The 27,891-nt window shown below is 36.9% G+C and overlaps 2 protein-coding genes across 2 annotated transcripts in view; both read right to left on the bottom strand.

Annotated features, from left to right (window-relative positions):
- LOC107594892 (neuronal acetylcholine receptor subunit beta-2-like) overlaps window positions 1–11,118 on the bottom strand; it is a 39,901-nt gene extending 28,783 nt beyond the window's left edge. Inside the window, exon 1 of the mRNA XM_016285106.1 lies at window positions 10,805–11,118. Within this exon, the coding sequence (XP_016140592.1) occupies window positions 10,805–10,850 (46 nt within the window). The 5' untranslated portion in view covers window positions 10,851–11,118. The remainder of the gene's footprint in view (window positions 1–10,804) is intronic.
- A 5,440-nt stretch (window positions 11,119–16,558) lies between these two features.
- Window positions 16,559–23,691, bottom strand: LOC107596127 (SH2 domain-containing adapter protein E-like). The gene is made up of 6 exons (XM_016286779.1): window positions 22,692–23,691; window positions 21,734–21,750; window positions 19,745–20,001; window positions 19,312–19,513; window positions 17,938–18,057; window positions 16,559–17,829 (listed from the first exon to the last, which is right to left on the bottom strand). Exons 1-6 carry the CDS (start codon window positions 23,160–23,162, stop codon window positions 17,646–17,648), a joined length of 1,251 nt encoding a protein of 416 aa, XP_016142265.1. The 5' UTR covers window positions 23,163–23,691; the 3' UTR covers window positions 16,559–17,645.
- Between the last annotated feature and the right edge of the window lie 4,200 nt (window positions 23,692–27,891).

Below are 27,891 nucleotides of genomic sequence, written 5' to 3'. Positions count from 1 at the left end.
CTGTCTGGCTCTGGTGGTCCTCTGCTCCGCCGTGGTGGTCTACTGTCTGGCTCTGGTGATCCTCTGCTCTGCCGTGGTGGTCTTCTGCCCCGCCGTGGTGGTCTGCTGTCTGGCTCTGGTGGTTCTCTGCTCCACCTGTACTGCCGGCTTCGCCCTGGCTCTCTACTCCGCTGGTTCTGCCTCAGTTCCCGGTCTTTCCACTTCCAGGTGGACCTGGCCCTCCATCCCTCTCCCAGTTCCGCCTAAACTCCACCGCCCTCCGGAATTGTAAAGTGTTTTGGACCGTCTGGAAGCCGCTCCTTGGGGGGGGAGGCTCTGTTACGTATCCGGTCCATGAACCTCCATCTGCTAGCCATCAGAGGTCACCCTTTCCATTTTCATTGACTCTCGCACTACACACTGTTGCACATCACCCCGGACTACATATCCCATCATTCATTGCACTGATTGCACACAGCCCTGATTGCACACAGCTGTTTCATATCACTCATTCACTATTTAACACCCAATCTCACTCCGTTCTGGCTGCCGAGTATTGTATGCGTTTATCACTCTCTTAGCGATAACTCCTCTATGGAGCCTGTTTCCCTTCGATAGCCTTAGCCTAGTCTTGCCTTGTCTGTTTCCTCGTCTTCTGATTATTGCCTGTGTACTTCGGATTACCTCTCTCGTCTTGCCCTGTTCGGATACTGTTTGCCCCTGCCTGGACCTTTGCGTTGTTATTGGATAACCCCTCGTGTCAAGCCCTCTGGATATTGTTAGCTGCTTATCGACCACACCCGTTTTGGATTACTCTTCTGTCTTGCCCTCATTATACTTGTTTGCCATTGTTCGACCCTGCCTGTGTTTCTGACCTCTTCTGCTTTAATAAAAGCTTGCACATGGATCTGCACGTCTCACGTCTTGTCAGCCCCGTTACAATAGTATACCGATGCAAGTTCACATTTTGACAGATTTCGCCTTGCGCTCGAGTCTGTCAACAACAGGACAAATGGAAGAGTAAAAGAATATTCATGTCCTGTTTAAAAAAAAAGCAAAGTCTTAAAGGAGCCTTAAAAATCCATGTCATGACTCTGTTAAAAAAGACTGAGAGTGAGTTACCTTATTTGGAGAGTTGTGTGCTTGTGTGTCTTTATTTATATTAATAAATATGGTGTTACATAAAATTTTTAAATCATAAATTTAAATAGGCTATCTCTTACATAATCTGTAAGATGTTAAGCTTTAAAAAAAATTGAAAATACAATTTTTAAGATGAAGATACATTTTTTTTATACCATGAAGATGCTGCATAACAGATATTTACATAATATAAGGCAATACTCAGAAGTAATCAAAGATATCAAGAAATCACCTTTTGAACAGAATAATTTGTGTAATTGTATCTTATTTGCTTTAACATCATTAGAGCAGAAACCAATTCAAAAATTAAAATAAAATAAAAAATTAAAATCATATGATAGCTTTTATTTAAAAATCTGCAAAGGATATGAAAACAGTTGAGAAGAACTATACATTGGCTTCGTGGATAGAATAAATGTGTGCAAAGATGCTTAAAACTGATCAAAAGTAACAGTAGCCTAAATAAATGCTGTATTTATCAAAGAATCCTGAAAACAAAATGTATCACAGTTTCCATAAAAATAAGAACCAAATCAGAATGATTTCTGAAGGATCATGTGACACTGAAGTCTGAAGTAATGATGCCGAAAATTCTGCTTTGCCATCGCAGGAATAAATGTAATTTTAAATATATTCAAATAGAAAACTGTAATTTTAAATTGTAATAATATTACTATTTTATTGTATTTTTTGACTGAATAAATGTAGCCTTGGTGAGCATAAGAAACTTATTTCAAAAGCACTGAAAAATCCTACCTACCCAAAACATTTTTCAACAGTAGTGTGCAAAAGGGTCAAATTTTACACAGATTGCCAAAAGTATGTGGAAAAGTATTTTCAGCTTCTCCTACTACTAAAGTGTACATACAATCAAGAATACAGCCATTCAGTCTCCTTAAACAAACATTGTAGTAGAACTGGGCATACTTGTCCTGCTCCAGAATCATAATAGGCAAAGCAAGGTTCACATAGAAAAAGTTCACTGAGTCTGGCGTGAAAGCTATTATAACAGCAAACAGAAGACCAACCCCTTATTTATGTCCATGGTTTTGAAATAACTGTTAATGTTCAGCAAATGCTGCAATGACAATCCTAATTTCCTTTTCTTTCTCTTTCCTCTTGTCATCCTCCATCCTCTTTTCTGTCAGTTCATCCATCCTTTCCTCTCTCTCTATCCTCTTTAAGACAATGTTGTGCGGGGTTGTGTTGAGGCAGAAGGTATTTTAATAAATCAGCTTGTTTTCTCTTCTTCTTTGATCCTCTCTCTGTGTGTTTGCTGTGCTATATAAAGCCAGGCAGTGGGATGCTGTCTTCTCCAGCTCTCTCTGTAAGTGCTTATAATGTTTCCTTGCGCTTTGGCTTGTGTAGAGAAAAATATTGTAGAGAGTATTGTAGGGAGACCACGGGCAATTCTGACATGTTTTACATTTTCCTTATTAACTCACAGACTACAAATTGACATGCCATCTCTTGGTATGAGAAACATGTGCCCAAAGCGACAATACCATATATACAGTATATTTGATCTGACATGAATAATATGTTTTCAAAGAAAATAATCATGTTATTATTTGAAATAATATAAATAATAATATACTTCTTTTTTTACTACATTATATTGAACCTATATTATAAGTCCACATAGTATCTTTCAGTCATTATAACATTTAACAAATAACCTAGAAAGAAAACAGATCATCCAAAAATATTACAGGTCTCAAATGTTTTGAGATAAAAAAAAAAATTTTTTGCTCAAAAAAATATGAATTTTCACTTTTTTTGTTATAAATTCCTCACAAAATGAAATGATCATTTTCCCATCTTTTTTCTTTCAAGAGATAAGTCACACTCATAATTTACTCACCCACTTTTTTCTGAGTAAAAAAAAAACATATACACACAAACACACACACACACAATCCATGGATATAAATGGGAGCCAAAATGGCTTGTTTACCAACATTCTTCAAAATATAATTTTTTTCTGCCAAAAAAAGAAAAGAAATTCACAAAAAAACATATACACACAAACACACACACACACACACACACAATCCATGGATATAAATGGGAGCCAAAATGGCTTGTTTACCAACATTCTTCAAAATATAATTTTTTTCTGCCAAAAAAAGAAAAGAAATTCATGGCATGAGGATAAATAAATAATGACAAAATCTTCATTTTTGGGTGGACTATCACTTTATCCCTTTCCCCAGTCTTATCAAACCACATTTATGTAGGTTAGTTAACATACACACATACACGTTCACTCATGCACATATTAGATAGTATTTTAATTAATGAATGACATAATACTGGTCAAAGAGGACATTCCAATGCCACAAAAAGCTCATATGCATGTGGCACATTCATACAGTACATTCAGCTGTGAATAGCTGATAGGCCTAAATATCTCCTGCATAAAATAAGTCTCTCCATTCTGGCTATTATATACATATCTGTGCTATATTTATTTGCTGTATTTCTGCAGTACATGGCCTTCAGAGAAGAAGAAATAGAGAAGTTGATTTAGGAGGAATAGCACGATGTGTTTTAGACAGATGCTTAGAGCTGATGGTATTGATCTGAGCATCTAAAGCACACTCATAACGGTGAAAGCTTCCAAAGACAGGCCAAACAAATTGCTGGCCATAGAAAGCTATTGTGTTACCGCACATCGCATTGCATCACACATACCGCATCCATTCCACAAGGACACGAGGGGAGTCAGCTTCATAAGCTCATCTGGCTGACATTGTCTCCTTTACAGGATAATCCTGCCTGACAATATGTCCCCAAATTCTACCTCTCAAAATATGGTTTTGATGCCACTTTTTTGTTTATCAGCAGAATTAGAAATTGCTCAAATCGTACTGTTATTTCAGAATGTCATTTTATGTCATAAGAATCATTACATACGCAAACTGTTTTTTCATTCTGTGCAATAAAACCACATCTGCATTGCTGATTGATGCATGAAACATTGTAATCACTGCATTTGTGCACATCACTATGTTCTAAAGGCTGAAGCGAAAGATCAGCCTTTAAGCAATTCAACAACACTCTTACTCAACTTTGAACACAGAGATCCCTCTTTAAATGTGCTGTAAAATGATCGATAGCACTCTGAACCTGTTTTATTGTTATGCTTCCCTTCATACATTGTGTGCTGTTTCTGGATCTGGCTTTCTTCTGTACCATCACTATATGCTCCATAGACACAAAAAGGTTCTGAAAATTGAGTGTTTACAATTATTCCAGCTTGTGTTGACAGGTTTATGTCTGGTTGATTTAGAATGGCATGTCTGAGCTTGTTTGCTATCATCTAAAATGAACATTGGCTTGGCAACACATGGGCACATCTGGATTAAAAAACAGCAGCTCATCAGAAATTAATACACCTGACTATTAAGTCCTTGTTGTCCTGGAGTTTTGTTTATATATTTCAAGTAATGAAATGCATTCATTATTAAAAAGTGTTGATCACCAAAAAAAATTGTTTTACAAAAAAATTGTTTTGCTTCAACAATGTATAACGCATATTTGCATAAAATACATTTTGTATTTAAATTTATTAGATTCCATTAAATTCTTTCTCAAACATTTTTTTTACCTTGAATATATTAAAAAGTGAAGTTGATGAATATGAGATCTCATATTCTTTAATTAATCTATAGCTGTTTTTAAGTTGTCCTCGTAAAATAAATGATAAAGCTCTACTGTTAGTAAAAGCCTTGCCATCCAAAAAGCTAAAAGTTAAAAATCCTCTTTCTCTCTCCACATTACTTGCTTACTTTCTCTTTCTGTCCCCCAGGAAAATTCTTGACATCTCAAGAACATCATAGTCCATCTTTCTCTACAAATAATCTGGGCATGTGTTTTGCCTGATGACAGAATATAATGAACAAAAGGTCAACGCCGAATAAATAAGGTAACGAGTTATGAATATTCATAAGGTCTTTGCTGAATCATAGTTCTGTGCTTTTTACCTCACATAACACAATTCATGTTTTCTTTTTTAAATCATTAAAAAGTGTTAAACGAAAATACTATATTGCATTAACGTCAAGCAAAAACGAAAGAAGCTCAATGTAATGTATAGTACTGTTTAATATACTGATTAATATACAAGTATGATATATATGTTTGTCAATGGTTATTTTCATGGCTTTGCAATGAAAGTATGTAAATACATTAATATTGTATGTATGTAAATACATTAATATTGTACCATATTCATTGTTATCATGCAGCCAGCTTAAAAATGCATCTCTCTCTCTGTTTCTCGGTCTGTTTAAGGGGACCTTGGCATGAAAAGGCTGAAGACCTCTGGTCTATAAGCTTTTTTGACAGATATTCAATAATACAGATACTACTGTAGAAGATTAGCATGCAAAACATGCTGGTTGGATATCTGTGTGAAACTGGAAAACCTCAGTATCATTTGTTGGCTGTTGAAATGGTCTGTGGATCAGAGATATGAGAGCAGACCAGAGTGCCAGATCACTGTCTTATCTAGATGGGTTAAAGTGTTGAGCCAGCATGACTGACCTACAGATCAGATGACAAGAGTGCAATGTAAGCATGTTATATGCACATATAAGCCACAATTTACATGAAACAGCAAAGAGAGAGAGAGAAAAACAGAGAAAGACAGGAAAGAAAAATAGGGTTTGTGTGTTCAATGTACACTACTGTTCAAAAGTTTGAGGCCAGATCAAAAATACAGTAAAAACAGTCATATTGTGAAATATTATTATTATAAAAAAAAATGGTGTTAATGTATTTTGTATATGATAAATAAAGTATATAATTTATTGCTGTGATGGCAAAAGCAATCATTACTCCATTCTGCAGTGTCCCTTATTCAAGATATTGACATTTTATATGATCAGTGTTGAAGTTGTGCTAACCATGATGTGGCAACCACAATGCTTTTCTCAGCATTCTTTTCTGAACAGAAAGTTCAAAAGCAGAAATTTGATATGTAATACTTTTACATGCAATTACAATGAATGGGACCTTCACAGCTTCAAAAATGATGCAAAATTCAAAACAAAAGTAGCATAAAAGTGGTCCATTAGGCTTACAATGCATATATTCCAAGTTTTCTTCCTAGCACTCCTACTGGTGTTCATGAGAGAAGTGATGTCCGATTGGTGAACAAACAGTTCTTTTGAGTAAGATCTTTTCAACTAATCGGTTGATTCAATTCACAAAACCTCTCTGATCTAGCTCTAGATGACACAGTCAGTTCTCGGGTTAACAGCTCACAGAATATTCCAATGGAAAGATTTTAATTTGATCTATTTCTGAACCGCAGCTATTGTATGGCTTCAAACAGCACACAAGTGTATGGATCATCTTCCCAAAGCTTTGTGCTCATTTTTGTAGCTTTAAAGCAACATATTCATTGTGTGGTAATTGGATGGAAAATAATCTCCTTATTGTGTTCCACATAAGAAAGTAAGCCATACAGGTTTGGAACGACATGAGGGTGAGTAAATGATGACAGAACTTTATTTTTTGAGTGAACAGTTAATTTAAACTAGATGGAGAAGTGTAAACACTCTGAGAGGCAAGGTGGGGTTTGCGATCGGTTTATGTACTAAAAGAAGATGCCAGAACGTCCTTGAAAGTCCTTTGAGAGCCAGTGTGTTTAACCGAAAGTAAGACACTGACTCTGCGAGGAGGAGTGTGTGTGCTGAGGTGTGAATAATAAACGCTAAAAATAGACCAGGAGGTGAACCTCCCATCCGCACCTATCCTCACTGCTCTTTATTGACCCCTCAAAATGCGCATCTTTTTATGTGTGTGTGCGAATGGGAAAGGAGGTGATACACGCATGGGCAAGTTTGCGTACATGTAATTTGATTAGTATGCAAGCCCGCAGCTTTGAGATCTGTCTCGTTCTTGAAGAAACACACCGAATGGTGTCCACTGATTCTTGCCTGACTATTCCATGTCAAAGTCTGCCTTCTGTTCCACCGTCCGCTGCCAGCCATGTTTGAAAACATCCATCCATCCATCTCATCTTTGGCTTATGTAGCGGTATGTTGTAAAGTCTGATTCCTGGGTGTGAGTTTGTAGCAGAGTTATAATGCAGGAGGTGGAGAGGGCTTGACCCTCTGTTTCTCCACCATCGATCAGCCGGGTAGATAAAGGTGGGCCGTAAGTCACTCCACAACAGTCTTTGTCTGTTTTTACAGCTCCCTCAAGGCCGAAGCTGTATTTAGTCCAAATCACTGCCAAATCTGCTCCTCCTTGATAATGAGAGGCTGAACAGAAAGACGTTCAGCAAAGCAGAGCCAGGACCGACTTGCTGACATTAATTACAGTTAATGCATGGGCAGAATGGACGAGGTGAGAGGAACTGAATATTGATTCACCATATATTTTGGCTGGGTGGGTGCCTATGAATACTGTGCCTTCCTATCCTACTATAAGCCTGTACAGCACTTTTTGCTGCAAAATTTTTTTTTGCCAGGTAATAAAAATGTGCTTCAAGTTCATATCTATCTATCTATCTAATCTAATCTATCTAATCTATCTATCTATCTATCTATCTATCTATCTATCTATCTATCTATCTACTAGATTTTATTTAATATTACTGACTCAAACTGATTACATTATTAGGTCAAATGTGGTGGAAGTAGTGCTATTAAGGGATACTTCACCCAAAAATGAAAATTCTGTCATTTACTCACCCTCCTGTCGTTCCAAACAAATAAGACGTTTATTCTTTTTTCATTCAACACAAATGAAGATATTTTTAATTAAACCTGAGCCATTGCACTACGGGCGTCCTGAGTTCAAATGCTGACTCAGGGACCTTTCCCGATCCCGCCCCCCTATATCTCTCTCCCACTTTGCTTCCTGTCAGTTCTGATCTTAAATTAAAAAAAAAAAAAACCTGAGACATTTTTGTCCCTCGATTTAAAACCCACTGCACCATACTTTGATGCTTCAAAACGTTTATAAATACATTTCCATATGAAATGTTCAAATCCATATAAATTGAGCAGTTTAATCCAAGTTTTCTGAAGAGTCACGATCACTTTATTTGGTCAATAGATTTTGTTTAGGGTTTTATTCACATATAAACATTGTTTCTCTTCAGAAGACACAATCTTTATAAGTAGGGATAAATTACCCCATGATTTACTCACCCTCAAGCCATCCTAGGTGTATATAAAAGTGTGGAGCACTTTTATGATGGATGGATGTATTTTTTGGGCTTTGAAATCTTGACCCCCATTCATTGCCGTTATAAAGCTTGGAAGAGCCAGGAATTTTTTTTATATAACTCTGATTGTATTCATCTGATGTCATTCATCATCTGAATAAATGGTAACAGAATTTACATTTTTGGTTGAACTTTCCCTTTAAAATCTCAACTGCAATGTTTCACTTTAGTTTAACTAACATACCCTAAAAGATTATTTCTCAAAACATGAACTCAAAAGTAAAGAGTGTTGGGTTTTAGCTGAACGAAAGCTAAACATGTAATACAAGCCTAGGTGTATATAAAAGTGTGGAGCACTTTTATGATGGATGGATGTATTTTTTGGGCTTTGAAATCTTGACCCCCATTCATTGCCGTTATAAAGCTTGGAAGAGCCAGGAATTTTTTTTATATAACTCTGATTGTATTCATCTGATTCATCAGTGCTTCTGACTTGATGTCACTTAATGAGAGAACAGGCCACTGCTATACTCCTTATGTATTACGTAACCCTAATCATTCACACACTGGATGCATGTCTGTTCATCACCATAACAACCTTTTCAGTCCTCTTCAGTTAATGGTTATCTAATATGATTGGGTGGGTAACTGCATTAACTGCCTAGTGAATTTAATACACTAATATACTAGTACTATATCTATCCTTATGAAGAGAATCTGAAAATGCTTATACTGTACCAAGAAGAAAAGAGGGCTATGGGCTTGAAGGATGTGGGATGGTGGAGTGAGAGCCCTCCTCTTTTTTGACCCTAACAAACCCTTTCACCACACATCTGACGGTCATTCGTTTTTTTACTCATTTGCTTGTAGTCAGAGTTAATTAACTGAATTAGCCTTCTGGGGTCTGACACTTAGAAAGGAGGACCTAAGCCGATTTCCAAGAGCCTGCAATGTGTGTGTATGTGTGCAGGCATATTTATTTATTTTTTCTTTCATGCTAAGCTTGTTCAGTTATAATTCTTGTTCAATCAGTGTGTTTCTAACAGGAAAATTGCAACCATTACATCATCAAAATGTTTTAAAAACTGTGGTAAGATCTAAATGATCTGGTTTTAAATGAAACATTGTTTAAAATGACTGAATTAGACAATATTAGGTTACACCAACAGTAGATTGTTAGAGATCATCAGGGAACTTTTTACAGCAAATTACTTACACAAATTATTCTTACAAAATGTTCTAATATTCTTACAAAAATACATGCTTTCACTTTGCAAGACTTTAATTGATGGACTGGGTTATTGTGATGTTTGGACTGTCATTCTGACGGCACCCATTCATTGCAGAGGATCCACTGGTGAGCAACTGAGGTAATGCTAAATTTCTCCAAATCTGTTCTTATGAAGAAACAAACTCATCGACAATGAACTGAGGGCGAGTAAAGTTTCAGCAAATTTTCATTTTGGAGTCCTTCGTCTTTTATCCTCCTTTGATCATTCAACTGTCCTGATACAGTAACTGTGTTTTTATTTATGACACATAAAACAAACATGGCTGACAATAGTAGTAGTACCAAGTGCCTCTAAAATCTTTTCTGATTCCAGATGATTCAGTTAGGTAAAACACAATTAAAGAAAGAAAGAAAGAAAGAAAGAAGCTGGATCTTCTACACTTTTATTCAGGCATTATTTGTAATGTAAAAATGTTTTTGTTGTAGTGTACTTCCCACAATGGAAAATACGTCTGTCCACTGTATTGGACTTTAATGGGTATATTTTGAGCATTTCAATGGAGATTTCCATAAAATTCTATTGTGATTATCTTATAATATTATAGGAATATTTACATGATGATGTAATGCAAAAAATAAATTAATTATGTAATTGTATTTAATTATGTAAATAAAGACCCATGCCTTCTGTTTCCACACGCACACTTCAAGTCATTTCTGCAACCTCGCTTTATGATCATGACAATTTAACACAAGCTTTGCAACTATCCAAACCATTCCTGCGAGGCAATGCTGAGTGATAAGCACAAATTATATGTTATCTCCGTCAAGAGTAGACCCCAGAGAGACTCTAAAAAAATCACATCTCAGCAGTTGTGGCGGTTGCGGCTCATTGCCATAATGATGTGTATTATCATTCAGGCTTACAGTGCCATAACCGCTGCTCAGCACTTCTGCGCACAATGAGAAACAGCCAACATGCCGCCGCCGTGATTCTATATTAATGCGCTACAGCACGCGCTATGCGCAACTTACAGGAAAATATGGACATGATATATCCGTTAACACTCAGGTCATACATGAAATATTACCACATCACCAGAGTGATTGTATAGATTCATAGCCCACCGCCAAACATCTCTCAATATCATACAGTCTACATGACTGTGCTCGCGCAGCAACCTGCATTACGTAGGCTACGACTTGTTTTGCGAATAATAGCCTCAACGTAACGTTTCCCCTGCTTTGACCAGATAACTTACTTTTCACAATGGCGAGGATGCAGAAGAGCGTCCACAGAGCCATCATCTCAGCGAGGACTGGGAAGCATCTGCCGCGCGTGAACTGCTCTCTCCCGTGCGCGCGTGTGGTCGTGCGTATCGGAGCGTGACTTTGTCGAGGTGGACACGCGCGCGAGGGTTAAAGCTATTTTCTTTCTTCTCGACGTTATTCGGTACCTGGCATCGTTACATCAGCGGCTGTAGGTCGCTGAACGCGTGGTTTTCCCCAGCGATGGAGTGGGAACGGTTTTATGAGCAGCCAGGTAGACGAAGGACTAGTCGCGGTGCGCGAGAGCAGATGAGAGGACTGGAGATGCGACGAGATGACAGAAACAGCGAAGGGGAGGGGCGGGGCGGGGGAGGCAGGCATACCTCAGATTCCCCTTCACTACATCCGGTTACATAGAATGTGTTTTTTCCTTTACAAGGTCATTTGGTCCACCTGAAGACTCGCAGTGCCACTCAGAATGAAGGGGATTTTCAGTGACAGCACATTCTGTGAAAATATCGAAAATAGTTTCTCTGTCTAGGAACTATGACTTCAAAAAGTAATCAGAACATTTGAGTACAATTACAGTTTCCACAAAAAAACTAGTCATGAAAGGTGTAACTAATTCTGTTATAGATCTACTTCCATCAAACGGGTCATTAAGAAGTGGTGGAGAATTGCAAGCAATCACAGAAGTTCTTTTCACTGCACAAATGGTTCTTCGCGGTGTTAAAAGGTTCTTCAGATTTTCTGCTAAGAAAAAAAATCTTGTAAGAATTGTTCCATGGATGGTTCTTTGGTTAACCCAAAATATACATACCTCTTAATATTATCAATAAGACAGCTTGATCATTTTACTCTTTAAGCACTGATAAAAACTTTTTGTCTAGATATAACAGGAAATGTGGACCTGCACTCTCAAAATACACTGCAAGCGAATTATGCAAAGCTGCTGAACTCACTGTGGCTATGATTATTATAACTGACCATGAACATTCTAGAATGTGTGATGCTGCGATTCTCGATTCTTTATATAATCTGTTCAGAATTTGAATGAGAGTTTTGTTTTTTGTTTAGTGAACAGTTCTTAAAATACATGTTTTCTTAGTGCATAATAATAATAATAATAATAAAAATCTATGATTTATAAAACAGCTCTCAAGTTGTATTGGATTTGTAGCCTACATAAAGTCATTAACTGAAATTAATAACTGTTATTACAGTAATAATCAACATTTAGCATGTGATTTTTTTTCTAATAATCTCTTTACCTTCACACATCACATACACATTTTGCCGTCAACCATCCAGCTGTTGTAAGACAGCATCACCCTACTCCAACATCAGGAAGTGAAGCTCGCTCTGTATGGAGACTTACGCTTCATTTGTTTTGCCCCAGGGGAGCGGGTGGCTGGGTGTGAGTTTTTCAAGGAGATGGGTATCGTCTCTCCACCAGTCAGCATCGGTAACATCCCCGTATGACTGAGTCCTGTCCCCACATCACAACCACTCTTGTCTGCGTGTCAGTCACTTCCGGCCTTTCAACCAGTGGTTCTGCAGTTGCTGTGTGTCAAAACTCAGTGCTCAGCGTTCCAGAAATAACCGTCGCTTCCGGGGAGATGATGGGGTCTCCCAAGCTCTCCCCGTCTCCTAGTTCACTCTCTCTGCGTCTCATGGCACTCACAATGTTTATGGCTCTCTCTGTCTTACATTACACATACACTTATATATTATATTTTGGCCAAAATGTCTATTTCTGCATTTTCTCTTGGGGGATCCCTATAGATGACCTCGGCTTTAGATCCCTGAAGACACTATGGGGGGAGGAGGATGGAGAGAAGGATGTGGAGACATTACAAGAAAGGGGAAGAGAAGAGAGAATGGATTAATAGAGAGAAAGAGCGAGCAGGGAGATGGAATTAATGTGCAGGAAAGCAAAAGCTTGGTCACTGGTGACTCACTGGTTGACTGTTATGTAGGTATTCATGTCCTCTTCACACCATAGTGTACAGCTATGCTCTTTATGAGCAGTGAGTCACACAGAACTGAGGATATCTCAAGCTTCTTGGCATATGTCTTCCATATTCTGACTTACTACAAAGTATTTGGAACATTTTGTAAATGGAGAGATGATAGGAAGCAAATGTGAAAAAGATCTTTAAAAAGTAAGAGTAATAATAATATATTTGTCATCATCAACAAGGGCAAAAAGCGTCCTCCACCGTGTTTGACCTTGCCATGTAATGTTTTTGCATATTTATGTAATGTATATTTAAAGGGGTTGTATGCCAGCAACTTATTGCTCAAATTAAAAAACTTAAATACATATTAACATCCACACTGCTGAGAGTGACGTTAATATGCATATGTAAATATGTGCTGTGCACATTCCTCTCAATAACAAAATAAACACAACACAAAAATGACAGTGGTGAGAAAGCAGCCGTTAAGAAAGCATCTGATCATAGCAATGGGGATATGTCTGCACCAGCTCTACAGTTCAGCGGCATCAAGTCAACAGATGAAGTAATTAAAATTATGCTAGTATGATAGTTTGATTATAAAATAGCCTATATTTGAGATTATATAGATCTGGCTATGTGACACTATAGTTTGAATTAATCCATTTTCATTGTATTACACATTGACATTACAGTACAGATACACACACTAGTAGATGCATAATAATAGATATGATATATTTTATAATATATTATATTTATAATAATAATAATAATAATAAAAATCTATGATTTATAAAACAGCTCTCAAGTTGTATTGGATTTGTAGCCTACATAAAGTCATTAACTGAAATTAATAACTGTTATTACAGTAATAATCAACATTTAGCATGTGATTTTTTTTCTAATAATCTCTTTACCTTCACACATCACATACACATTTTGCCGTCAACCATCCAGCTGTTGTAAGACAGCATCACCCTACTCCAACATCAGGAAGTGAAGCTCGCTCTGTATGGAGACTTACGCTTCATTTGTTTTGCCCCAGGGGAGCGGGTGGCTGGGTGTGAGTTTTTCAAGGAGATGGGTATCGTCTCTCCACCAGTCAGCATCGGTAACATCCCCGTATGACTGAGTCCTGTCCCCACATCACAACCACTCTTGTCTGCGTGTCAGTCACTTCCGGCCTTTCAACCAGTGGTTCTGCAGTTGCTGTGTGTCAAAACTCAGTGCTCAGCGTTCCAGAAATAACCGTCGCTTCCGGGGAGATGATGGGGTCTCCCAAGCTCTCCCCGTCTCCTAGTTCACTCTCTCTGCGTCTCATGGCACTCACAATGTTTATGGCTCTCTCTGTCTTACATTACACATACACTTATATATTATATTTTGGCCAAAATGTCTATTTCTGCATTTTCTCTTGGGGGATCCCTATAGATGACCTCGGCTTTAGATCCCTGAAGACACTATGGGGGGAGGAGGATGGAGAGAAGGATGTGGAGACATTACAAGAAAGGGGAAGAGAAGAGAGAATGGATTAATAGAGAGAAAGAGCGAGCAGGGAGATGGAATTAATGTGCAGGAAAGCAAAAGCTTGGTCACTGGTGACTCACTGGTTGACTGTTATGTAGGTATTCATGTCCTCTTCACACCATAGTGTACAGCTATGCTCTTTATGAGCAGTGAGTCACACAGAACTGAGGATATCTCAAGCTTCTTGGCATATGTCTTCCATATTCTGACTTACTACAAAGTATTTGGAACATTTTGTAAATGGAGAGATGATAGGAAGCAAATGTGAAAAAGATCTTTAAAAAGTAAGAGTAATAATAATATATTTGTCATCATCAACAAGGGCAAAAAGCGTCCTCCACCGTGTTTGACCTTACCATGTAATGTTTTTGCATATTTATGTAATGTATATTTAAAGGGGTTGTATGCCAGCAACTTATTGCTCAAATTAAAAAACTTAAATACATATTAACATCCACACTGCTGAGAGTGACGTTAATATGCATATGTAAATATGTGCTATGCACATTCCTCTCAATAACAAAATAAACACAACACAAAAATGACAGTGGTGAGAAAGCAGCCGTTAAGAAAGCATCTGATCATAGCAATGGGGATATGTCTGCACCAGCTCTGCAGTTCAGCGGCATCAAGTCAACAGATGAAGTAATTAAAATTATGCTAGTATGATAGTTTGATTATAAAATAGCCTATATTTGAGATTATATAGATCTGGCTATGTGATACTATAGTTTGAATTAATCCATTTTCATTGTATTACACATTGACATTACAGTACAGATACACACACTAGTAGATGCATAATAATAGATATGATATATTTTATAATATATTATATTTAATAATATATTTAATAAAATGTATGTGTATATATATATATATATATATATAATAAAACAATTAAATAGAGTTTAGATAGATAGATCGTTGTTCTCTGTCGTTCCTTCTGATTTCATAATCTGTTTACACCTTTGTGCTCTCTCTCTCTCTCTCTCTCTTTCTCTCTCTCTCTCTCGTATACTACTTTTCAGCCTCCCTCTCTCTATCTCTGCAGAGTTGAGCTGACAGGGAAACTTCAGTGCTCCAAGTGCTCGGAGTCTCTTGCTGAATTATTTACAGACTGGGACCCCCGAGTGCTTATGCCACCCCTCCCTCCCCTTTACCCCTCCCTCTCTCCTTCCCTGTCTGTCTCCTGCCATTTGCTGCTGGCAGCTTTCTCTAACTTATGTGATTTTGACACACTGACTGACTTCAGCTGTCGTGAAGAACACTATTTAGCAACGGATTTGACTGAATAGGTTTTTCCTGTCAGTTTTAAATGCAATGTGAAGGAATAACTAGGGAATACTGTGGTCTCAGTCGGCTATTAGGAAATACGAGAAACAGACATTTTCTTTGCGAAAAGAGGTGGGCGAGAATGAATATATTCACAAAGACAATATATTTTGTGCTCAACCTGATCAGATGAGTACGTACATACATTTACAATTGTTCATATGGCAGATGTTTTTTTCAGAGCTGACTTACTGCACATGCAATGCATTTCCGGTTTATATTTTAGTATGGGTGATCCCTGGGAAATGGCATTGCTAGCACTATGCTCTGTCAGTTGAGCTCTTAAAACATATCCCATTTGCTATTTTACTTATGCATTAGTCCTATTATTTAATTTATTTAATATTATTATTTATTATTTATGTTTTTTCCCTTGAATTTGAGATGCCCTGGCAATGTTTAATAAAGGTTTGGGAAACACTTAAACCTCTGATGATGTAAACCGCTGATGATTCTTAGTGCATGATATCATAAGATCCTTGCACCGATGATGTACACTACTGTTCAAAGTTTAAGGGTAGTAAGATTTTCAAAAATGTTTTTGAAAGTCTTTAATGCTCACAAAGGTCACATTTATTCACTCGAAAACAGTAAAACAGTAATATTGTGAAATAATTCAATTTAAAATAACAGTTCTCTATTTTAATATTATAAAACGTAATTTATTCCTGTGATGCAAAACTTTCAGCAGCCATTACTCCAGTCTTCAGTGTCACATGATCCTTCAGAAATCATTCTAATATGTTGAGTTGGTTTCTGCATAAAAATAAAGCGAGTAATATATATATATATATATATATGGTTATAGCTTGTGTATTGTGAATGATTAAGCACAATAGATCTGTTGTGGTTCTGATATGTTACTTTTCTCTTTAGGAACATTTATGTGTGAATGTGAAAGAAACTGAGAGATTTAACAAATTTAGCACAATCTGCTTTATTTCAGGCTTTGCACAGTCTTACATTGTACAAAGGCAAAATCTTCAGTGAACGTGTTTTTCCCATCACATTTCTCTCATATAGATTAAACAAGAATCAATTTTAACATCCTTTAAGATTAAAATGGAACCTGTTACCTTTAAACAAAAAGACAGATAAATGTAACTTCCCATCACCAAGACAGTGATGCTACATTCGGTACGCCATGAATCCAAGTATGACTGCACGGTCAGTAAATCCATTCGACATCCCACTATTCCCAAACTCAAACCAATCAATAGAAAGTTTTATCACGTACAGACAAGAATATTAGCCAATCAACGGCAATGACTCATTTATCTGATGAACGAGCTAGCTTCAATTTGCTGTATTGATCCGAACTAACGATCTAACCTCAGCTATACAGGAACTGCCAATGTGTGGTAAAGTGTTTTTTTTTTTCAGAAGAAAAAATAATATGAGAATTCAGCTATAATTCAAAACTAAATCTACACTACGGATCCTAAAAATATCAACTGTGCAGATTTTGGCCACTTCAATGCTTTGTTTAAGGGAGTAAAATGTGTGTCTCTTCAGGGAGAGTAACACAATGGAATGATACTGTTGCAGTTTACCGCTGCTGCCAGCAGGAGGAGTTTAGAAGCAAGTCACTCCTTCAGGCACAAAATTAGATCAGTAAAATGATTGGGAATGAATTTATGAGGCCGCAGCTCCAGCGCACTCAAACAAGGGATGAGGAAATAACAAACAAAAGTATGCAACAGATACGCATTACGTAAACTGTTGCGTTTAAACTACAGTTTCATTGAAATACATTTCCTCCTTTGGCCTTTCTAGTGTCGTATGTGAGCAAAAAAAAAGTGAGTTTTCAAAGAAGCGAAAACACAAGTTCCACTTGTTCACTTACTCCTTTCCATGCGCACATCTACATACATACAGTTAGACAAAGAGTTTTAAGCTGTGCTTTGCTGGCATGTGATTGGCAGGCTCCATGGTATTGTACATTCACATCTTTGCACCAGAGAACGCTGTGAATATGTATAAGTTCAGTATGTGTTTGTGTGTGTGTTTAGTGTGTGCGTGGCACGGGGTGCTGCAGGGTCATGTGTTCTGCCCCGGTGAAAGGTAGGCGCTGGGTACAGTAGTGGTGCACCACTTCTGGGATGCTTGGAAACACACAGCTGCTCTTTTCCAGTGTGTAGCCGCACTCTTTAGTCTGCGCTACGATGATGTGCACGCATCCTTGACTTGTCCTGTCAAGAGAGGGGAATAAGGGTCTTATATCATCTACGTCAGCTTTTCAGGACTGCTAACTCATTTCTTGTTCTCTTGATTTCAGAGATACACAAGCATCCACTTACTTGAGGGCGATGGAGTATTTGCTGGTAGCTGATTCGCTGTCTCGCACCAGGAAGCTGGCCTCCCTACAGTGCTGCAGCTGAGACTCCGCCTCCTGACGACTCACACTGCCATGATACCAGCTGAGGAGAGAGACAGCGAGGGGAGAAAAGGGGAGGAGATTCTTATTTCTACACGGTTTGATTATGTAATATGATTAGAGAAGGTATAGAATGTATAAGAAGAGAATTAAGAGGCATTAAGAAAGATGAGCAACTGTACAAATGGATAGATTTGCCAAATAATGCATTTCAAGTGTTAAAGCAACATTTTCAAACTGAAACTCAAAATTTAAATTACAATGTATGACCTTCTTTCTTCTATGGAACACAACAGAAGACATTTGGAAAAAGGTCTCAGTGTTTTTTCCATAAAGTGAAGTCAATGGGGTCCAATGTTGTTGATGATCCCACTGACTTTCATTGAATGGACAAAAACATTTGTCAAAATATCTATATTTTATAAATATCTATATTTTTCAAAATATCTATGTTTCACAGAAGAAAGAAAGTCATGTGTTTGAAATGACATGAGGGTTAGAAAATGATGACAAAATGTTCACTTTTGAGTATGCGGCCGTGCTATATTGTTAATATAGTAAAGTTACATGCACTTTGTGAGGCATGTAATAGCCATAATAATAATAATAATAATTTATAATAATTCATAATAAACGTAATAGTAAAATTTGCGCCCTTCATGTTTTTATTTTGTGTAAAAAAAAATTGAATAATTGAAAATTTTTTATATTTTTGAAAGAAGTCTCTTATGATCACCAAGGCTGCATTTATTTAATCAGAAATACAGTAAAAAACTGTAATATTGTAAAATATTATTACAAGTTAAATATATTTTAAAATGTATTTTTTTCCTGTACTTGAAAAAAAGGAAGTAATTTTTCCTGTAATGGACTGCAGTCACATGTTTCTTCAGAAATATTTCAAAAACATAAAAAACATAATTAATAATTTCAAATCTTATATACAAAATAATATAAAACATTATTTGTGCAAAAATATAAAATTTTAAATATATACTACAAAATAAAAACATTTAGAGTGCAAATTTTCATTAGAACATAATGTTATTGTGAAGATTCACAAAGTGATGACTTTCTTCTTGATATAGTCCCTGACATGTAAACTGTTAAGTTGGCCTCTATTGTAAGTGCTAATATACACAGTAGCAAGGTGATCATGTTTTTCATGTCATAGCTGTTAATATACTGTATATTTTAGCACACATATTCTCATTACAATTTTATTTTCATCATTTCATTCTTTGAGTTTCAGGTAATCCAGATAAAATCACCACGTTTTTAAGACACAAACACACACCTCTGTTTCTCCAAGGGCAGGGTGGGATCAACTATTGGTGTCTCACTGTCTGGGGTGGTGCTGGGAGATGAAGGGGAAGTCGGGGACGGGGGATTCGGTCGAAGAGTTTTAGGGGTCCAGCTCTTATGTTTCAGTGTCTGCTGTTTTACAGTAGGAGAACCTGATTCTTCCTTCGACATGCGGTCTATTCCATCAAACTGAGCTGTATATAGAAAGAAACATCAACCACCACAGTGTTTATTATGGCATCTGGCAATAATGACCCCCACCCTGCTATCCCAAATGTTTTGAGCAACTGCTACATCATAAGTACCTCAATAACATGAACTGACTTCTAAATGACTGTTTAATAGTTTTCCTCATTATACTGTGTCTATGCATCAGTAATGTTAAATAAAGAAGCTGCTTCTAATATGATTGTGAAGGCTGTTACCTGACAGCGCTCTAACAATCTGTTCCTTCTTCCACTCCCAGGGCAGCTCATACTCAGCCGGTGGTCTGGGGTCAGACTCAGGTCGGGTCAAGGGGATTCCCTCCAGAACCTCCTCATATGGGACATCATAGATCTGAGGGGGTCCAGAGCCTTCGCTTTCTCCTCCATTCAACACCACACACACTTTCAACAAGTCCTTCGAGCCTCGTCGGCGAATCTCTGTGTAAAGGCACAAATTTACATGCGGGATCAGAACTCTTTCCAGAAGATTTCACCGGATAGGAACATTATTAGAAAGTTATTTGTGAAACATTGCCCAAGTAAACTATTTATTCTTGGGCTGTAATTACAGTGTGGTCACATTAGCAAAATCAAATCTCAATTGTCAATAGTGTAGAGATGTATGAAGGGAAGATCACATAGAAGTTACTTTCAAAATAAGCAGATTTCTGTTGGTCAATACAAATTTGCATGACCAACTGTGTAATCTGTGTGGGGAAATCTTTCAGCCTTGTGAAATTCCAGATCATGTGGATTCCTATTGACTAGATTTTGTGAAAAATTTGCAGAACCAAAGTAAATGTGACTGCACATTTAGGCTCACATTTATCAAGCTTCCACAGATTCTCATACTTACAAACCATAATAATATAACACATTCTGTTATTGACCTTGCTTTTGAGCAGCCAACCACTGCCCACTTTTTCAAATGTATCATTAAACAGGACTGAATTAATCGCTCTGTTTCACTGAAAGTGGAAAAGGATGGCCTTACTTAGAAATCACTACCTAATATGCATATCCAGATGCTTCATTTACAAGTAAATAGCCCATGTGCTAAAGATGCAGAACAAGATGTCAACATTAATGCGCTCTCTCTCTTTCTCTCACCTTTTTTATCCAATGTGTTAAATATTGCAATAATTGTTTAAAAACTATATTAAATGTAATTAGTAATTGTAATATATGACACTGGAAGGTTTTTAAAGCGAATGGCATTGTTGTCAATCACTTATATACACCAAGTGATTTTTCCCCTACATATATTAGACACATTCCTAACAAATCACTGTATAACTGTTGAAAGAGCAGCTAGGTAGAAGTTTATTTTATGAAGCAACTCTTTTTTTGAGCTCACCTTACAAGTGAGTGAAACCACAGGAAATTATGATTAAGTCAAAGATGAATCTGTAGTATATCAACAAATACCAAGATAAATCACAAGTATTTGTAATCATAAGCAACAGGCAGCAGAACAAAAAACAGGACTCAGTTTTTGAAGGATCATTTTCAACAACAACAACAACAAAAAAGATGAAATCAAGGCTATTTTATGAGGCACTTACAGTAGTTAGGGTGGATTTATTGTTAGGATATAGCAGCAATGTGAAGCTAAACATTTGATCATTTAAACATTTGCATCAACTTTTCAGTTAAAACTTAAGCTCACGATTTTCTGTAATCATTTGCCTTTGTGTGTTGGTTAACTATTTGGTTTAGTTTAGATTTTACATTTAGACTGAATATTTAAATGTTTTTAAACCTATAAATAATTTAGATACACATTAAAATATGAAAAGGGGAAAAACTAAACCTTAATACACGACACAAAACATATAGAAACCTATCTTGTATATAGACATTTTAAAGAAAAACAACTTTTTCTGTGAAGAAAAGAAAAAAATATATAGCATTTTATATTATTCTCAACCATAATTGTATAACAGTGCATTTTCAGTTTAGTGCATTGTACTTTCATCTCAAACTCAATGTACTCATGCACCTATTCATTCCTTCAGATTTAAAGTTCAACGTCAACAAAACATTGCCTGGAGCTCCATCGTTCTCCCTTCACTCACTGTTTCTTTGTGTGTGTGACCTCATGAGATTCTGATTTCTGTGCTATTATGTTCAAAGTGTAGCTAGAGGGGATGTCCGTAAATGGGAGAGGATTTCAGTCTATGTATCAAGTGACATAATTCTTCAAACACTGCCTTCACCAGGGACTGAAAGAATGGGATGGAGCTATTGTGTTATGTATGCATTGTATTCTTTGCGTATTTGTGAGCAAGGGTGTGTGTGTATGCGAGCACAAAAGTGTGTTTCCCACAAAGACAGAGAGAAGAGTGTGTGTATGACTAGGAAACGAGACAGGAAGAGAGGCAAGGAAAGGGCTTTCATTGTGTTTGTTGCTTTTCAGCTCCACTGTGTCTGCTTATAATACAGCAGTTCAATGAAAATAGCATATAGGGAGAAAAAGAGAGAGCGGGCAGGGAGGAAAGAAAGATACGAAAGAGAAAAGAGTGGGCTGAGGGAGGGGAGAAGATATTGTTTAAACAAAGAACTGGAAGAGAGATATTGATCTCAATTTTCAAAACAAAGACGTTTGTTTGGTTCTCACAGTCAACAGTATGTCATGTACTAAAAAGAACATCCTCTCTGAGGCCTACTTTATCACTCAGATCAGGCCTATTCTTCCTTTATCCCAGCTAAAAACCCATCCTAAAACCAGCCTATATGCTGGTTCCAGTTGGTTTGAGCTGGTCTTATTTCAGTTCATCAGCAAGTAGACCAGCATGAAAGTGCATAATACCCCAAAACTAGCAAAAGAATAGTGATTCCAGATACAAGAACAATATTTGGTCTCCCTAAAGAACTTTTCAGTGAGCAGTTCTTAAAAAGCAGTTCTTTTTTGTGTGAAGAACATTTTAAAAGGTCTAAACTTTCCCACTATAAAGAACATTTTGTAAAATTGAAAGGTTCCATGGATGTTCAAGGTTCTTTGTGGAACCATAAATGGTTATAACACACATATAAACACGCATTTTTAAGAGTGTATTTTTCTTTTTGTCCAGAGATGACTTCAAACATTTTCTTGAAAAAAAAGTGCATGATATAATTATTATTCATTGCTTGTTTAGTGGTGTTGCCTCATTCTCAAACTTACCGTTTCTGTTCTGATTGGTGACTTGGCCCTCTCGCTGTCTGGAGATGATCCTCCTGCACTGGATTTTGGATCATTAACCTTGATCATTCTGCTCATGTACGCGTCAGCAAGACTGGTGGTCCGCAAGGTGCGATGGTCTTCAAATCCCTCCATTTTGGTGTGTTTCTTACTTTTCCCAGGGATCAGAATTTCCCATATCTTCCCGTCTTTTAGTGAGCCGGTGCTGGAGTGGTTCCGTCCCAGCTCGATGGCCGAATTTTTACGATTTCTCCCGTGAAGAAGCGAACCCACACCACCTCCACCACTGCCACCGTTTTCCGCTCCAGCATTTTTACGCAGACTCCCCTTCGAACCAGTACCGATAGTCAGAACCGGTTTGGGACGGGACTGAGTTCCCGATTCCGAAGCAGAACGGATGCGGTCGGATCCAGTCTTCAAACTAGTTGGGAAATCTTTAAACCACTTCGCCATGGTGAATACGCACAGGTGTCCGCGCCTCTCTCCATACACACGCTCAACTCCTTTAGGAATAATCGGCTTCTACAATATCACTGACTATGGCCCTTTAATTGATTTTTGCCAAAATTAACAACACTTTAACGCGCCGTTCAGGTTCAGGCTGTTCAGTGCAAGGTTGTTTGTTTTGCTTTAAAAAAAGGAAAAAAATAATTATTTGAAATTGTTTAAATTTATTTATTTAGGCTAATTTGGAAAATCTGTCAAATTGATTTAGGGAAAGGTTCCGAATATTAAAATTCCTTTTAGGCTATGTAATCTTGTTTACAGAATTTATCCCATTCGTATTTCTTTTCAGGAAACTTCTTACACTCACAACTATACTACGATTCTTCACATTGGAATATAATGTCTTGTCTTTGTTTGCTCCCAACTATTCCCGCAAGATAAAGAGGAGTCTCTGAAGGGCATAAACGCGGAAAAATTGAAAGTTTTTCTTAGCTCTCGCTGAAGATCCCATTCCCGGTATATCCACTCCAAGCGACAGTCTAAATGAAGTGAAGTGGATGTACATGTACGTGCGTCTGTGCTGCAGCTGTGGGTGGGGGTGATTCTGTGCCTCTGTAGGCAGCTACTCTTCCCCTAAATGGGAACTTTTCATTTGCTGGGCGCTACCCACCTGTAGATGCAAACCTACTTCATATAGTCTACTCAGTAACTACATTTTCAGTTTTTATCAAATGTTTACATTTACTCGACACACTCTTTACTCCAGTGAGTAGGCTATTTTACTCCAGTCAGTGAAGGTCAATTTCTGGTAAAGGCAAATAAATAAATAAATTGACATTTCCATCGTTGTACTCCAGGCTAATCCAGTAAAGGTCCATTTCTGGTTAAGCAAGTAAATAAATAAATATACAACTATAATAAACAACTATTTGACATTTCCACTGTTGTTGGCCACGAAATAAAGATCATTGAACACATGTTGCCCTAATACCGGGACATGTGATCACATGGAGTAAGTTGTCATCTGTAAATAATAGGCCTATAGACTTTTTTTTAGCTTAATTTAAACAGTAAATTTGAAATAAATTATGTTAAAAATAATCATGAAAAAGCAACAAAAACAATAATAAAATAAAATGTAACAAATATTTAAATATGATTTTGCTCTTAATTGATAATTAGTTTGATAATTGATAATTAATAAAAAATAAACTATAAACATCTAAATGCTGAAAAATTAGGCCTATTGTGCAAGACACTACCACAGAGGGGCAGCAGTTTACACCGGGTAACTGGCCCAAGTTAGGCCCAGACACATGGGCAATTTAAAGTTATTTATACTGCCTCCATCTAGTGGCTGATTAAAAAAAATCCATAATTCATCGATTAGACGTAAACATTAATTATATAATTATGCTTTCATTTAATTAATAAGACACATTACACTTATCTGCTTGAAAACTAGATTTTTAAGTTTTAAAATTGATCTAATTGAGACCGACTTTATTTTTTGCATTGTTTTGAAAAGATAAATTACTCAAAATACTGGAAGTTGAATGGGCCTACTTGATACTCTGCCCACACGTGACTACTGGTGGTTACCACGGTGAAGAGTAACAGTATTTTCAAGAGTTTATGAACACTCAGTTATCTTAGCTCATCGTGGAACGTCTTGTAAAATGTATTGTAAAGCATCTGAACCTGTTTTTCCAGTTATTGAAAAAGATCAAAGGAAAATGAAATCCAGATGCTACTGAATTACAAGACAGTAGGCTACACACGGGACATTTACACTCATCGGCGGACCAACTAACTAGTATAACCAGTTGCACTCAGATTCTGCTCTATTTTTGATTGTAGGCTACTTTATATGATGCGTGTTTCTCCATTCTGATTTTAATGCATTTTATTTACAAAATCATATATTTTTATGATACATCCAAACCCTGTTTTGCACCGGAATTTCTCATCGATATATCAAATTTGATCGTTTCTATATAGTCTATCTACAAGACCACGTCAGTATAAATAACATTCACAGCTCTATTTGGATACATAGGGCCTATCGAATTGCGCAACAAGCAGTTAGCCTACATGAACGTAGAGCGTAGAAGTTTAAGCCCACTGTATCAATTTAGTGACAAAACTTTCCTGTCTTTAAATCATATCATTATATTTACATTTCACTGATCGACAGACAAACTAGTTCCAGATTTAATTGTGATTGACACACAAGCTCACCAATAACGAAACAGAAATGGTTTCACGCGTTCCGCCCACGACGCCACTATCAGCCAATGAGATTATCCTCACGCGCAAAGTGGGCAGGGCATGTGGTATCGGTCTGAAAGGTAACAGGTTGTCGTTAGCAAATGTTTTCCCTTGGGTTTATTAGTTAGAGCTGTCACATTTAAAGAGACCTTCTTTACTTTTACGCTATTAGTTCTCATGTAGGAGAACCACAGGAGGAAACAGAGGAACATTCAGCAGAGTGAAATATAAACTTTGCCTTAACATCAGGTACGTTAAATGTTAATTTTGTCTCGCTAAACCTGTTAGCCTGTGACTAGAAATTGATTCTAAGTTGTTTGTCGAGCAGATGCTCCAACTCAGGCTCGAGCTCTACTTTCTTCCACTGGGAGTGACACTTGTTTCGCTCGCTTACTGAGGTATAGCCTAGTAATATTTTGTGTTTTTCTTAAGTGGTCTTCTCTTCTCTGAAGATGGATTAAAGTCTGCCCGAAGGATTATTGTCTAGCCCGCGTAATGAGAGTATTTTTCATTAGTTTTCGCTGAAAATGAGCGCTTCGCCCCGAGAGATTTCGTAACCCATTGAGTTTCGCACATAGCATAGCGCAGGTGCATCGCCAGGTGAACACCTGCGCTTCTCGCTTTGGGGAAAAAAACCTAATGAAAGAACAGCTTGACGTGGCAAACAATCCCGCTTTAACAGTGTTGTGATTGTTTACCTCCTCAACCACAGCCCCGAAAGTCCGCTAAACATTTAAAGTCTGGTTTGAATAGCTCAATTTTCATTCAAATGAAGAACGAGTTTGTGTCAAACATGCCGTGAGCGGTCAGGTTACTGTGTCAGGTATGCTGTCAAACGTGTGGTTATGTTTAAAGGGGCTATTAAATGAAACAACAACCAACTTTTAAGAAAATTAAAGTGTTATATTTGATAGCCTAGCTCGTTAGGTAGCTCCGTGGTCATGTTATCCAGACGTCAGGATCTTTAGAGATTTGAAGCCGGTGACTCAGTGCAGAAGAATTTTGTTGGCCTGGGTTGAACAGTGGCACTTAAACTCTGCAATATTACTCATTCTCAATCATTCAAATAAATGCTTCACGACCTGTTTTTGTTTTATGTACCTCCATTGGTAAGGCTCAATATGAAATGTGTCTTATTTTGATCTAATGTTGGATATAATTCAGTATAATCATTGATATTATTAAAGTGGTCATTATTACAGTGATTTAAGGTGAAATGAGTATTCATTTTCTCTTTGTTATGTAGGCTATCTTATGGACTATTTTCACAGACTGTGACAAGTTTCCACTATTATTAACTTTTGAAAATCTAGCAAAGGTTTTTATAGTTTCATTTTTAAAAAGTGTAATGTACATTTATAACACTGTTTTGTGTTCACTTACTTTGGCATTAAATTGCACAAAGAAATTAATATAAAACAATACAAACTAGGCAACGCTGCTGCATGAATGTTTCTAAGAATGTTACAGTAGCTGAGGGCAAATTTGACATCTTTCTCACATTTGATGAACGTAATACATTTCTGAGATTTTTTTCCCTCTTTTTGAAAGTATTGGAAATGCTAAAGTGGATTTTTTTTCTTTTGTTATTTGAGCAAATGGGAATAAAAAAAAAAAAATTGTTATAGTTTCTGTTCACCACTGTAAACATGTACCCAACTATGACAACTTCCGCTTCCGAGAACCTTGAAAATGTAAGAAGTGTCTATTTTGAAGAGTACATTTTTGTTTTCATCATCTTTCTTTTTTTTGTTTGTCATATTTTGTAGTGAATTTGATCTTTAAAACATTCTGAAATGACAGTTTTCTCTGTAGTGACATACTGAACTGCTCCAATCATTGTAATGATTGGCAAAAAAAGCAAAAAAAGAAATTCTTTTCACCACTGTAAAAGTTTACCCAACTATGACAACTTCCACGTCTGAGAACCTTGAAAATGTAAGAAGTGTCTATTAAAGGGATAGTTCACCCAAAAATTTAAATTCTGTCATTAATTACTCACCCTCATGTCGTTCCAAACCCGTAAGACCTCTGTTCATCTTCGGAACACAAATTAAGATATTTTTGATGCATCCCGTGAGCTCTCTGACCCTCCCATATATAGACAGCAAGTGTCCTTACACGATCAAGGTCCAGAGACGTAGCAAGGAGATCGGTAAAATAATCCATGTGACATCAGGGGTTCAACCATAATTTTATGAAGCTACAAGAAAACTTTGTACGCAAAAAAAAAAAAAGCATCAAAAATATCTATGTAGTAATTAATGATAGAATTTTCATTTTTGGGTGAACCATCCCTTTAAGAGTACATTTGTGTTTTCATCATCTTTCTTTTTCTTTTCTTTTTTTTTTTTGGATGTCATATTTTTTTGTGAATTTCATCTCTAAAACGTTGTGAAATTACAGATTTCTCTCTAGAGACATATACTGGACTTATCCTATCATTGTAATGATTTTAAACCCC

Source organism: Sinocyclocheilus grahami, unplaced genomic scaffold (genome assembly GCF_001515645.1).
Source record: "Sinocyclocheilus grahami isolate Dianchi unplaced genomic scaffold, SAMN03320097.WGS_v1.1 scaffold11.1, whole genome shotgun sequence".
NCBI classification, from domain to species: Eukaryota; Metazoa; Chordata; class Actinopteri; order Cypriniformes; family Cyprinidae; genus Sinocyclocheilus; species Sinocyclocheilus grahami.
Note: the sequence above shows the minus strand (reverse complement) of the source record. Positions and strands in the feature narration are given on the sequence as shown.